The sequence below is a fragment of the Perca fluviatilis genome, chromosome 13, assembly GCF_010015445.1.
Source record: "Perca fluviatilis chromosome 13, GENO_Pfluv_1.0, whole genome shotgun sequence".
Taxonomy (NCBI): domain Eukaryota; kingdom Metazoa; phylum Chordata; class Actinopteri; order Perciformes; family Percidae; genus Perca; species Perca fluviatilis.
In genome coordinates this window covers 23,875,834-23,890,454 of record NC_053124.1, presented here as the reverse complement: position 1 = coordinate 23,890,454, position 14,621 = coordinate 23,875,834, and the positions used below count along the sequence as shown (strand labels likewise).

General features: G+C 40.6%; 1 protein-coding gene across 1 annotated transcript in view; it reads left to right on the top strand.

Moving 5' to 3' along the window:
* Positions 1 to 13,965, top strand: part of sdc2 (syndecan 2) — a 47,087-nt gene extending 33,122 nt beyond the window's left edge. The window contains exons 2-5 of the mRNA XM_039820129.1: positions 6,935 to 7,049; positions 7,773 to 7,945; positions 10,461 to 10,590; positions 13,597 to 13,965. Of these exons, the coding sequence (XP_039676063.1) occupies positions 6,935 to 7,049; positions 7,773 to 7,945; positions 10,461 to 10,590; positions 13,597 to 13,760 (582 nt within the window). The 3' untranslated portion in view covers positions 13,761 to 13,965. The remainder of the gene's footprint in view (positions 1 to 6,934; positions 7,050 to 7,772; positions 7,946 to 10,460; positions 10,591 to 13,596) is intronic.
* The last annotated feature ends 656 nt before the right edge of the window (positions 13,966 to 14,621 follow it).

Sequence of the window (14,621 nt, the reverse complement as noted above, 5' to 3'; positions counted from 1 at the left end):
AATGCCCCTCTCAGCCCATATCCCCTCCTCTTGTCTACAGTTTGCGAGTGTCCTGTCAGTTGTGCAGAGGCGGTGGGAGGAAGAAGGGAGTGGGCTTGTCGAGGGAGTTTGGTTTGTGGACAGTGAAACAGTGCAGAGCACAGTTGATAGACTGTGTTGCTGTATATTGAACTTGTGTATCAATCTGTGACAGGACGAGGAGAAAAGATAAAGTGAAAGACAGCAGGCCAATCTGCCACCTTTACTTTAATTAAGGATTAGCAGGCTCTTTCTCACTCTCTCTCTCTCTCACACACACACACACACACACACACACACACACACACACACACACACACACACACACACACACACACACACACACACACACACACACACACACACACACACACACACACACACACACACACACACACCCTCTCCTTCACATATTATTGAGTTCTTTCATAAATGCAGATATTTGTTTGCCTGGTTGTGATAATGAGAACTGATTTCATTCACAGGACAGAACGAAGCAGACAATACAGTCCACAGAGTACTGCTTTCACACGATGCATATGAAGAACATTGATATTGTTAAAGTTATTACACCTAAACAAATAGAGAGGCAAAGAGAGCCTCTAGTGTGCCACTGATAATGACTAGTAAACTTGAGCCGAGGGGTCCACCTAACCTAACTATAGTCGTCATGTTGATTATCAATTAATTATTTTGACAAAAGTAACATCTTCAAGTTGCTTGGGGTGTCTGATAAATAGTCCTGAACCTTTTTTAACTTTAGCTTTTAAGCTATAACCTAGAGAGATGGTTAGCTTAGTTTAGCATAAAGACTGGCAGCAGGGACAAAGAAAAAGTCCGGCACAAATCCCCCCATAAAACTGCAACTTGTCGTTTTTACACAGATTACACAAATGAGTAATAATGCGTTTGTAGGTGCTGACAGGATACGCAAGTTGTTTCGCCCTGCTTTAGTCTTCATGCTAAGCTAAGTGGCTTCATACTTAGAGAGTGATATCAATCTTCTCATCTAACTCTTGACAGGAAGGCGAGTAAGCATATCTCCCAAAACGTTGACCTACTCTATTAAAAATCTGGAACCAGAGAATATTTAGCATTTTTGCCTGATAAATGAGTCAAATAAAAAGAGGAAAAAGGAAGCTTTTTGCAAGTGAAATGGCTAATGTTGGTGCCCTTCTCTAGATATTCCTATTAAATATAGTGAATGGGCAGGGGGCTGATGTGAAGCACAGTGCCTTTATATGCAATAAGTAGCGATGATTGGAAAACAGACAGGGGTGTTGCTTTTATCTCTCTTGGTTCTTGAGGTAGACTTAAGGAAATAGTTAAGAACCAGAGACGACAGCACACCAACGAAAGAGGATCTGAGCCGCTGTCTGTCTGCCAGCCCCCGTGCACTTATTTTCCCCTTTTTCTTCTCTCTAAAGTCAGTGTTATGATGTATGTATGTCTGTGTACTCGTCTCACGCCTTTGAGATGTGAGAGCTGGATAAGGATTTGTGTGTCTGTCTGTGTTGGCACATATGTGTGTCCCGTGGGTGTTTTCATGGACATGCAGATGTTCTGTTTGTGTGTGTGCGTGTGTGCGTGCGTGCATTCCTTTGAGGAACACTATTTCCCCTGGCCTGACTTGGAGTTGGGCTAATATTTGCTGTGTTAGAAGTGAGAGCGGTGTGTCAACAGTAGGAAGTCAGGAGCCCAGGGTTAGTTCAGATGACTCCATTTCCCCAATATGTATCCCCTCATCACCTCAGTCTGTCTCTTATAGAAAGGAGAGGGAGATGCAAATAAAACACACACACACACACACACACACACACACACACACACACACACACACACACACACACACACACACACACACACACACACACACACACACACACACACACACACACACACACACACACACACACACACACACACACACACACAGAGTAAGCGCATACAGACCTAGTGCCTTTCAAGCCCTGCTAGGCATGGACATGGTGATGTTGACAGGCTTTTAGCAGAGCAACCTCCAGGCTACAGGATTGTCTGCAGTAGTGGGTTATTTCTTTCTCTTTTCTCATCCTCTCCCACTTTTTGTCCACCCCCACTCTCTTTTTTTTATCCCCCACTCTCCTCCTCAGTCTGTCCTTGTCGGCCTCTTCTCTGACATCCATGATTTGTCCAATCTTGGTCTTCATGTCTTCTCTGGGTCTACAGGTCAAACAGTGAGAAAGTCAGTCAGTCTGGAAGCTGCCCTCCCGCTGGCGTATTAGTTCATTAGCAGGCAGACATACCAGTAACAGCAGCTCTTCTCACAGCTAATAGAGGGCATGCATCGCTAGCTACTAGCTCATTATGGCAGTTTGCCCTCCTTCTTGTTCGCTTTCACTTACTCTCTGCTTGTCTGTCCCTTTCATACGTCTTTAAGCTTAGTCAGACTATGTAGGATCTGCTTGTTAAGGTGTCTGTCTTTGTGTCTGTCTGCGAGCAAGTTTCCCCTGCTTTATAATTACCAGCCGTGACAGCGATGCTGTTATTATTTTCAACTTGTGAGTCAGTGTGTGTCATCATGGCAAAATGCGGTCATGGAGACACTTTCTGTGGTAGGAACTACCACAGAGGTTTTGAGTAATCTGTGGACAGAATTCTATTTTTTTTTGATAATTTGTTTCACCTTTAATTTGACAGAACAGCTAGGTGAGAAAGGGGAGAGAGAGGGGGACGACATACAGGAAATTGTCACAGGTTTTGGTTTAGGATTCGAACCCTGGACCTCTGCGTCGAGGCATAAACCTCTCAGTATACTGTATGTGCGCCTTCTCTACCACTGAGCCAACCCAGTTGGACAGATTTTGTCACCGCGATAGACATATCATCACAACCATGCAAGATGCAGTCACAAAACTTTAGTTGGTCTGAACAAGGGCACCCAGAAGAAGAGGGGTGTCATGGCTGGTGTGAATCCATCATAAGATGGTCTGGTTTCTCCTTTAGGTCTATCTATTTACCTACCCTGCATAGCGGGTCAGATAGCTCCAACAAGGCTGACTGTAACTAGAATTTACAAAAATTTATTAAAGTCTAAAAGGGTCAGGAAGTCTCTGAAATAACTTTTGAATTATATTAAATCAATGTAGATGTAACTGAGTTATTGAAATGAGTATGGGTTTGATTTATTTATTCTTATGGATTAATTGTTATTTGTAAGAGGAAGATTGTGATATTTCTTCTTTCAATTGTTACATCGCTTTCAAAAGATCAGTGATGTGACTGTTTTACTGGGCTTTCAGAATGAAAAAAGCGCTGCATTAAAAAAAGTGCAAGGAGCTGCATGAGTCCAGGCTTGTTGTTTCAGGTACTAGAAATACGATGAAATACGATCCAGAAAGTACATGTTGATTAGTAGAGCCATTTGAATGTTTATCAGACACCAAGACATTGGAAACTTCACGTGATAATCATTTAATTGTGGCGATTGCGGGTAAACTGTAGAAATATGGCTTTGTCATTACAAAGTGATCCACCTGTTTGGTTGGCCAATGCAGTGCATCGATGGATGATGTTGCATTGTGTTGTGGCAAACATTCAGGCATTTTCAATGTGACCTGTCACAAATGTGACAGGTCTCTTTGTTGTGTAAGTATGCTGTACCGCACAGTGACTCAGGAGCATTGATGTTTTACAGCTACAGGTATATAGCAAGACTAGTGGAAAGTTAGGCCTGATTCATGAAGAGTGAATGAATACAACATGTGTCTTTGATGCGTGTAATACCCAGAACAAGTTGTGTATTTGATATTGGTTGACATAGTGAATGAAAAGGGTTTACTTCTCAAAATTGAATATCAAGTTACTGCAGGTGTGTTAACGTTTTTATTTTTACTGTCTAACAATTTTTACTTTCAAAAAACTTTAATATCTAGTGAATGGAGACATAGAAAGAGACAAAGTTCCTAAAGATGGAACAGTCGATAGACTTTTCTTGTGTAATAAATGGGATTTAGAAATTGTTCTCCATCAGATATTTAACATTCATAGCCAAAAACAAGATACGTTGCAACAAGATAAGCTGCTAAAGTAGATATATCCAATTGGATCCATTTTACAAGCTTCCTGTCCTGAATCTCTTCTACCAGTAACACTGCATGATTTTTTTTCAAATAATTCTTTAGACTAGAGCAGCCATGCCATAGTGGGAAACCCAAACCTGTCAACTAACTGGTTTTCGGCGTCGACTCTGCTTTACTTGTCGACAGATTGATGTCTGGTTCAGCTCAGAGTCTGCGATAAGGGCTGAAAGCAGAGACTACCTGTAAATGTCACTGGATTTGATAAGGAGAGAAAAGTTTATCGGGTGGCTGTGTCTGTGCACATGCATGTGTGCGTAAGTGACCGAGAAAGTCAACGCTTGCTAGTTTGTGTGTCCCGGTGGGTCAGATAAAGTCAGGGAAGTTTATCGAGGTCAAACGGACCATTTCCTCCTCAGATCTGCACTGATTTGGTGTTGCAGCATAGCTCGTACAGTTGAACCTCTCCAACCCAAATGCTTTGTTTAAAAGTGTTGAAATAATGATTACAAGATTAACTGAATAATCAAGAAGATAATCACTAATTAATCAATAAAATGAATCATTAGTTGCAGCCTTAAGGGATTCCTGGTTAAAGAGAGAGAGAGAAAATATAACGATAATTAGCTAGCTGTTTGTGCATCACTATGCATATCATCCATTTATTCATTTAGCGAGTCAGGTGAAAGTGTTTTCAATATAATTATGTCTTTGAAATCTGTGTTTATGTTTTACGAGGGGATTTAAAGCTTCAATGTTAACACTTTAGCTCTTGCATTTCTTCGCGTTTTCATGCGCGTGTGTGTGTCTGTGCTGTATTGTTGTATGCTAAAATGTTCACTCTAATGCATGTATAGTCAATGAATCAATGAATGCTTGCATACATTTGTAAAACATGTCCACTCATGCATGGATGTGTGTGTGGCCTCTATCTCATTAGTGCCCTTTGTCACCAGTTGATCTGTGGCCTGTCTCCTTTTGGTCCATTGTGCTCATATTGGCAACGCATAAAGACCTGTGGACCGCATGGACCGGTGAATTGGTTTGGATGAGACGAAGGCAAGAAAGGTTAAGATAAAGTTGCTTTGAACAAATTCTCTCTTTGATCAGGCGGCTCAGCAGAAAGGCCTTTCTTCCAGAAGTCAGAGCCAGTTGAGAGAGGAGAGATCTAGATACGTATTGTTCTGTTTCATCTCGCCTCGGTCTTTCTTTTTGCTCTGTCACGCTGTTGTTAGCTGTGTGTACTCCTTGCCTCTTTGTTATGGAGAGTGCCAGGTCTCTCTTTCATTACTCCACACAAACCCATATATGCACATACAATGACTTAAAAGCCTTACTGAACACACTCACATTAGAATACCGAGTGTAATTGGAAATGCTGAGATGAAGCAGGGACATAACTGAAAGAAGGTATTTTCTCTGTTCTCTTTCTAGTGCTAAAATGATTTGTTGCTTCATCGAGTGATTTAACAGAAAGCTAATCTGCAACAACTCGGATAATCAATTCATTATTGAAGTCATTAATCAAGCAACATTGCCCAAAAAGCGTCCTTGTCCCAGCTTCAAAATAAGGATTTGCTGCTTTCATGTGTTTAAAAACTCTGTAGATTGAATTTATCTCAGTTTAGGACTGCTGGTCAGACAAAACAAGAAATATGAAAATGCTACTTGATCTATGGGAAATTGTAACAAACATTTTTTAATATTCTGTCTTTTTTCACTTTCACACATCATTTACAAACTTGAAAAAAACAAAACAATTTGACAGACCATTCCATAATGAAAACCGCCCTACCTGTTCAAACCAAGAATGTCCAAAACATATTTTTCCTAATTTGTCTTTGCACATTCTCTCAGCTTTCTCACAGCATGCCTCTTTTTTTCCTTTAACAACAACAACAAAAATCACTTATTTCCTGTCAAGCAAATTGATTATTTCCTCCAATCTAACTTCATTCAGCCCCGGTTTTATCAGCACAACATCCTCACAGCACACACAGGGGTGATATATTGTGGCTTTTCTCTTTTGTACTCTGTTTTTCTAAAGCAGGACTATCAGTATAGCAGGGGCAGTACAGCTGACCACAGATTGGTGAATAGGAGTTTAATAGATGTTGCCATGGATGCGTTTATAGCTATTCCAGTCTCACACACACACACACACACACACACACACACACACACACACACACACACACACACACACACACACACACACACACACACACACACACACACACACACACACACACACACAATATCAATAGTTATGTACCATACACACAGCTGTATCCAACATACATCTGGCACTGCGAGCCACTTTAAGGAAAGACATTTTGAAATCTTATTTTCTCGTTAAAATATCAGCTTACACACCATGAGAGGAGGTGCTTTCTTAACAAACAGGCACTGTTAAAACTGTGGTATTTTCAGCCAATCACTCCATTAAGCCAGAACACAAACATTCCCACCACTTAGGCTTGTTGTCAAGACAACAATGCTGTGGGAGGGGCTACATGTTGTGATTGGACAGTCACCTGTGCTTTATTTAAATAATGTTTTTAGGGGTTCACCAAAGTCATTAGGATTTATTATCTGGGGACCACCAATGACTGTATGAAATCTTATGGCAATGCATCCATAGTTGTTGAGGATATTTCAGTCTGGACAAAAGATGTGAGCAGAACGACACATTGCCACCCCCAGATCCACACTGCTGTGTGAGAGTGCCTGACTTTTCCTTGAGTGCCACCAGCACTCCAAAGCCCACACTTGTCCTTTAACGTGGACTTCTATAAATAGAGATGTGTAATAAAACCATCATGTCATCAAAACCTTGTTATCTTGTTGTTTTACAGATAGCAGACGCAGCCAAGCCTTCCTCTCAGGCTGATGACTTGTACCTAGATGACACAGGATCAGGAGGTTACTACCCTGAAGATGATGATGACTTTAACTCAGGGTCTGGCTCAGGTAAGACACACACACACTTCTACTTCATGCTGTAGGAAAAATAAAATATATTCAAAGATACTCAACATCTCTGAACACATGAACGAACACACACACACACACACACACACAATTTACCCAGAGGCGTGATGACATTAATTGTCAAGTCTGCTGCAGGTAGGTTTTGTGAAAAGTTTCTCTGTCTTTCACAGGGAAAGACTAAAGTTGCACTTCCTCCCCCCTTTCTCTTTGTCTATTCTTTCTTTCACTGCCTCTCTCTTTCTCTCACTCGATCTGAATTGAGATTGCCTTGTCACCCAGACTGCAAGTGTGCAAATTTTTCTTCTTTTATTAGTTCCTCTGCTCTACTTGCTTTAAGCACCTTTACAACCCTCATTCATTGGTCAAAAGTAAGTCTCCTTTCTGAGAGAGTTCTATAACTGCTAATTGAGAGAAGCTCATGCTAGGTAAAAGGAGAAAGACTGTGATCAATAGCCCTTCCAATACTGTATACCCTATAACGCTGCCACTCTCTATTCTATAGGAGATTTAAACTGTAAATAATGCATTAAAATAAATCCACAGACCATGCAGCTACGTTAGACAAACTATATCACTGTGGGCATGAAATATTTATAACACGAATGCCCCTATTTTACCTATTTGCACACATTTTTAACTGCATTTTTAACTTCAGTAACACTCTTCCTTTTAATGGAGACATTATTTACCTCTTTCTCCCAGGTGGAGGGGAAGATGTGGTGGAGGAAACAGTGACTGTCACTATGGTTTATATGGAGCCCAACGCAGCAGAACCCACCCAGGACTCCACCAAAGATTTCACCCCCAGGGTGGAGACAGCCACGGTCAGGGAAAAGGCCAGGGACATCACACCCAGGAAACCATTCAGAACAGAGGTAAGTACAGCCCAACTGATACCGGATTCTTGAGTCTGATACCACTATTAAGTTTAAAAAAATCTGATAATGTCAATAATATCAGCCAATATAAATATTCTTCACACAACCTAACAAACATTAAAAGGAACATTCCCTTAAATTATTATATATAAATATATATTTAACATTTGTGACTAAGAAATGTATTGGCAAGGACATTTGTTACGCTCTGGTGAATAAAGACTATTTCTTTAAATATACATTCTGTAATTGACAACTTATGTGTTACTGATCCTGATATGCCCACATGTATTTTTGCGCCACCGAGATCACATGGCGCTCTGAGTAGCCTAAAAGTCCACAAATCACAATTTTTTAAGTATATTGAACTACTAAAGGTATAGGAAACTATTACATTAAAACACCCAGAAACATTTTCAACTCTTGCCATGTGCATTTGTATATAATATTAAGGCATAATGCAACTGAAAGTCATCTACTGCTGGTTCAGTTGTAACTGTCCTGACTCAACAGAGAGTGACACAGTGCCCAGTATGTCTTTAGCTGACCCAGTATGTCATCAAATCCCCAGTAATACCAGGAGCTGTGAGGTTGCTTTCAGGATCAAGTGCTCACATCAATTCTCATTGTTTTCGCTCCGTTGCAAATTATGGAGGATTACATCTCTCTCGGACATAATCACATATTCTGGAACCATCCTAGATCTCACTTCTGTGGGATGCACTCTTACTGTACTGTACTGGATACTACATCTGTTTGGGATTAGTCGTCAAGGTCTCAACCCCTTAAGCCAAACCTACCTGGCCCAGTTACATTTCTTTCCCTCTTGCCTCTATCACTACTCCCTTAGCCAAATGTACTGGAATAGTTCCAGTTTGGTCCTTTGCACTCTTCTGTAGTGTTGTTGGAAAAATCATGGGATACATGGGCCCAGATCCATACCAGATACACTGCTTAAATTCCTAGAGTCCCAGCAAAACCTCAGGTCCACTGGCTCTGTTTTCATTGCCTACTTGTTTTGAGCCTTGTAATCTTAAATCTTTTTGGGCAATCTGGATTTGTTCCATTTTGGTCTCCATTCTCCTCCTTTGACTAGACATTCATGCTAAGTGGACCAGTGGAACTCTCACTTTTTCCTTAAATGTATAGCTAAACATTGTTTGAAATGCACGTATTTGCTTTCTTGCCAAGAGTTAGATGAGAAGATTGATACATTTAATATGAAGCTACAGCCAGCAGCCGGTTAGCCTAGCTTAGTGTTAAGACTGGAAACATCTTGCATGGCTCTTTCAAAGGTTAACTATAGCCACCTACCAGCATTTTCTGGGCATATTTCTGGGCTGGGCACAGTGAAATAGTCCCAAACATAACCCCCAAATTGTAATTTTTAAACATCAGTTTTTGTACAGATTAAACAAACGAGATATACCATGTTGATAAGTGAGTTGTAGAGGTACTGGTAGGTAGACAGCTTTTGTAACCTAGGCTAGCTGTTTCCCTGTTTCCACTCTTATGCTAAGCTAAGATAACTGTCTCCTGGCTGTTATTTCCTATTAAATGAACTGATATGAGAGTTTTATCAATCTTCTCATCTAGCTCTCAGCAAGAAAGCGATTAAGCATATTTCCTAAATATCAAGCTATTTCTTAAATATATAACAGTAGTGATGCATTTAGGGATTATGCCATAACACCAAAGGGGGCTTTTCACATTTCGCTTGTTTAGTTTGGTTGAATCGCACTAGAGTTTGTTTGCCCTGTTGATGCGGTTCATTATGGTAGGTGAGAACGCGGCAATCACACCCAGGTGCGCACCAAAAGCGGACCAAGACCTCCTTGAAGAGGTGGTCTTGGTAGGCTTTCAATTGAACTCTGGAGCGGTTTGTGGTGAGAACAAGATCCAAACCTCGAACCGCACCAACTACTGTATGTTCAGTATACACCGCAAGTCTGAGTTAGTGTCCTGTAGTCAGGTGTGCTTTGCAGTCTTTGATGCAGCAAATAATTCAAACTGTTGCAGCTTGCAATGGTTTCTCTCACAGAAACAGACTGCGGTCAAGCTTGTCTGTCACTCGGTCTCGGTGAGCAGAGCAGACGTAGTAAGGTCGCTCGTGATTATTTAAAGGAAATGAGCTGGTTTGACCATGGAGATGGAAGAAATATGCACTAGTCCAGAACACAGGACCTTCTTCCTGTATTTACTTTCTTGCTCCCGCCCCAGACACATCTGACTAGTAAAGCGGAGTGAACATTTCTTGCGTCATTTGTAGTGGCGCATTTCGGTATGCTTGGATTTTTCCAGGTGTGAAACGAAACCAAACTAAGGGGAAACCTCATCAACTGATACGGACCAAAGCAAACGAACTACAGGTGTGAAAACGCCCTGAATGAACCCAGATCCTCTAAACACACAGACAAGAAATATCAGGAGAACAGAATGTGAAAGCCAGCTCAGTCAATAAAGCATCCTCGAACTCCCTTCTAACCATCCTGTTTTTCTTCTCCTCATTCAGGCACCAGTGCCAGTTACAGAGGACATGCCGAGAAACCAGCTTACTAGTACGACTAGTGCTCCCGGCTCACCCCAGGAGGCCATTGAGGTCCGCACTGAAAACCTCTTCCAGAGGACAGAGGTGTTGGCAGGTATGTGTCATAATAAACCACAACAGACATCAAACCACATTGGAAAATGATTTCCAAGTCTTAGCAAAAAGACTGGAAACGGGGAAACAGCAGAGGTATGATATGTTAATTAGTGAGCTTTAGAGGTGCTGCTAGGCGGACTTTCTTACTTTTGGACAAAGCCAGGCTAGCTGCTTCCCTCGGTTTCTAGTCTTTATGCTAAGCTAACCTTTAGCTCTCCTCATCTAACTTTTGACAAAACATATATCCCAAAATGTCAAACTATTCCTTTTAATATTTGAGCCTCTAATGAAAGTAGCTTTTCAGTTTGATGCACCACCAACAGTCTTTGATGCATTTTGGGAACGTTTGTTTGATTTGTCGTCTGTTTCTCACATTCTTATACGTTACAACATGAAAATTGCAGGAAATATTTTCCATAATGTCTCCAGCCTAATCCACTTCTCAACATCATTATTTTTAATAAACTCCATCTGCGTCCCTCTGTGAGACCTTGTAGAGTTCAAAGCATTGTGGGATTTCAAGTGCGTGTGTCGCTTTAAATGCATGAAAGAGTGGAAAGGAAATTATCTGACTTGAAATCACTGTGCTCTCTGATGCAGTCTATCTCTCCCTACGTGTCTGAGGCAAACATTGATTGGTACCTCACTTTTACTTTGGTGTGATATCCATCTGGTGTTGGCAATATGGTTACGTGAGAACTCGGCTCACATCTCTCTCCTAATGATAGTCTCATTTCATCTTTTGCATATTTTTCTTGGATTGTGATAGAAAAAAAAGATATTGCCAGTAAAGGTTCTTTAGATAAAGCCTGTTAGTCACTGCTTATCTCTCCCTTCTCTACCTTGTTCTCTTTACCCTTCTTCTAGATTATAACCATTACTCTTCATCTCCCATATGACTTCCATAAAAATAATTGCCCATAATCTAATTTTCATTTATTCGCTCTGAATTGCGTTACTGCTTCTTGGAGCTCAGCAGCTGGTTGTGTGCCAGGATCTTTACCCATGGGGCCGTGGGGCCTGTCAACATGTGGAAACCCAGAGTGGAGCAGAGGGCAAAATGTAGCACCAGGAGAGACCCTAAACCGATTATGAAGCTATAAAGAACCTCGTACAGGCATAATTGGGAGGGAGAGTGAAATAAGCCCATGTGGCGAGTTAGACGCATTAGTGAGGAGAGTCAGGGTCAAAGCTGTAGGGGCCGTGGATTATATTCAGATTTCTCTTGATGTTACACCACTGTTGGCATTTCGGTTTACAGTGTGTCCTTAACTGAGTTTACACATCCAAAAACATCTACAGGTGGTGGATGAAAAATAAGCTGCACGCAAAAGTCAGAGAAAAGATCTGCACACTGTACTGACGGATCCAAACGTTGCTCCTTCATCAGGCATTGTTAAATAACCGTCACAAAGCAGAACAAATTGTCCAAAACAACAAATCAAACCGCTCACCGTTGCGTGATTGTCCGGGCACATTTTATCCGTTGCTCTACTGGTGTCCCCCAGGTGTGTTGCATCAGTGACTAATAACTAGTCACATCTGTCCTCCTGTGTGACAACAGCTGCCCCTCTAATCTCCACACACACACACACACACACACACACACACACACACACACACACACACACACACACACACACACACACACACACACACACACACACACACACACACACATTTACCAAACTAAAAGACTTATAACAATACACTGTTAAACAAGTTAGTTTGCTAACAGATGGTGACTTGACTGATAAGAAAGTGTCCAATCTCACAGATTCACTTAGAGAATGACAAGTCACATTAAACTAGCGCTAAACCAATGTTTTCGCATTACAAATTAAAGTGGCGCTTCACAAATTTTACTCCTGAAGATCAGTTCACTAGTCATGGTTAGTAATACTCAGCCTGTACAAACAGCTATACATCGTCTTCTACAGTATAATCCTGTTTCTGAGAATATAACCCTAATAATGTCTTCAGTGGAATTATTAAATGTAGGATCCAGTGTTTTTTATAGCTTGGCCCATCACTGGGTAAGTCATGATATGTTGAGTACCTATATAATAAGTGTAACTTATACAGTCAATTTGGGCTCTGCTACAATACCAAATTCACAAGAAAGTTTAAAAAAGTTATTAGAAAGTACTGTGTTATTTCTTATTTCTGTTACAGTGGTAAAACATTCATCAAACAATAAAATAACTTTTTACATATAACATTACTATGCTAGCTTTATCTTTTTGTCAAAAACTCTACAAATATAATCTGATTCTTCTTTTTCCCCACAATCTTTCAACCAGATGAACTAATCAGAAATGGAGATTTTGTGTTCGCTAATGTGATTTATCGGCCAGTTCAGGAGCAGAAATAAGATTTAGTTCAAGCCATGCTGGACTGGTTGTTGTTTGTTTGTTTGTTTGTCCCCATTGGATTTATTTGCCTGACTGTTAAGCAATGGAACCAATACAATCGGCTTCTTCCTCTTAAGTCCCCAGTCGGCAGTCACTAAATGGAATACAGACCATGTTGATTCAACCACCATTGGGACTACACAGCTCAGTGTACCAATCAAGGATCGAAGTCTTAATATCCCCTAAATGGAACGCTAACTTTCAAACTCACCAACAGGACACACACATTAGAAGTGAAATGAACGACAGAAAATTATCAATTTTGTATCCCTTGAGACAAATTGAGTTTTTTTTCCCCCCATTGACATGAAGTAATTTCAACATTCTGCTGAGACGGTTGCCACTTGGTTTCACCACATTTAAGCCCTAGATTTTGATCATTTGCTGGGTGATTGCATTAGTATTGAGTACTGATAAGGTTGTTAAAAATTCACTGTGTCGTGATTGATTTCTCAAGACACTGTTCGTCTCAGACTATAAGGAGCCAGCTCAATCCAAGGTCTCATTGTCCATGAGGACACACAGTAGACATTGATTTAACTTTCTGAGCATTGATAGTTTACCTTCCCCTTTCTGTCCCCCCCCCCCAGCTGTTATTGCAGGCGGCGTGATCGGCTTCCTGTTTGCCATCTTCCTCATCCTCCTCCTGGTCTACCGCATGAGGAAGAAGGATGAGGGCAGCTATGATCTGGGAGAGAGGAAACCCTCCGGCGCAGCCTATCAGAAGGCCCCAACCAAGGAGTTTTATGCATAAAAAAACCCTCCCGTCATCAGATCAGCAAAACGGCGAGTGACTGTCGAAAACACAGTCCCCGACAACAGCAAACCTGTTCAAACACGAACAACAAGAAACAACAACAAAACGTTTTCGAGTTGATTAAGGAAAATAGCATAAAGGAAAGCTTTTGCATAGAGTATTGTTATTAAGACCGTTTCTTTCTTTAAAAAAAAAAAAAAAAGAAATATGAAAACCAAGCATTTCTCATTCTATGGCAAAATCTCAGTGTATTTAAACATTGTGTGTATTTTGAAAATGCTGAAAAAATATTAAACAGGATCTGTAAAGGCGAGGAAACTAATCCCATCTGTCTTCTGTCAAAGGAGCGGTTTCTAGTCACTGACTACTCTTAACTGTAGCAGTAGAATATTTGTAAAGAAAACAAATTTACAAGTGGAAATAATTGAATATACTTATTCTGTATCAATCCTACTTTCTTTTTTTCTTTTTCTTTTGTCCTAGCATGTCTGTTGTTGATCTCTAAAGGTGTATTACATTAATTTATCTTTTCTCTGATGTTAAAAAAAAAATGCCTTTGTAGTTTTGATGAAGCTCTTTGGTCTTCATATTAACGCTGTTAATGGTCAATGTACATGTTCTCCCTTCAGGTTACAATGTTTATTATTTGTTCTCACATCCGTTTTTAAGTCAAATGTGAGCGTTTCATTATGTTTTTGTTTATTTGTTTGTTCTCTTCTCTGTATCCTTTTTTTTTTTTTCCAACAGCATTTTATTTACAGTACATACAAGGAACAGGTCTTAAAAGATACAAAAATAAGCGTGTCAGGGCTCGGGGAAAAAAAACAAATCGCAAATCTCGCTTCCGTTATGTCTCGC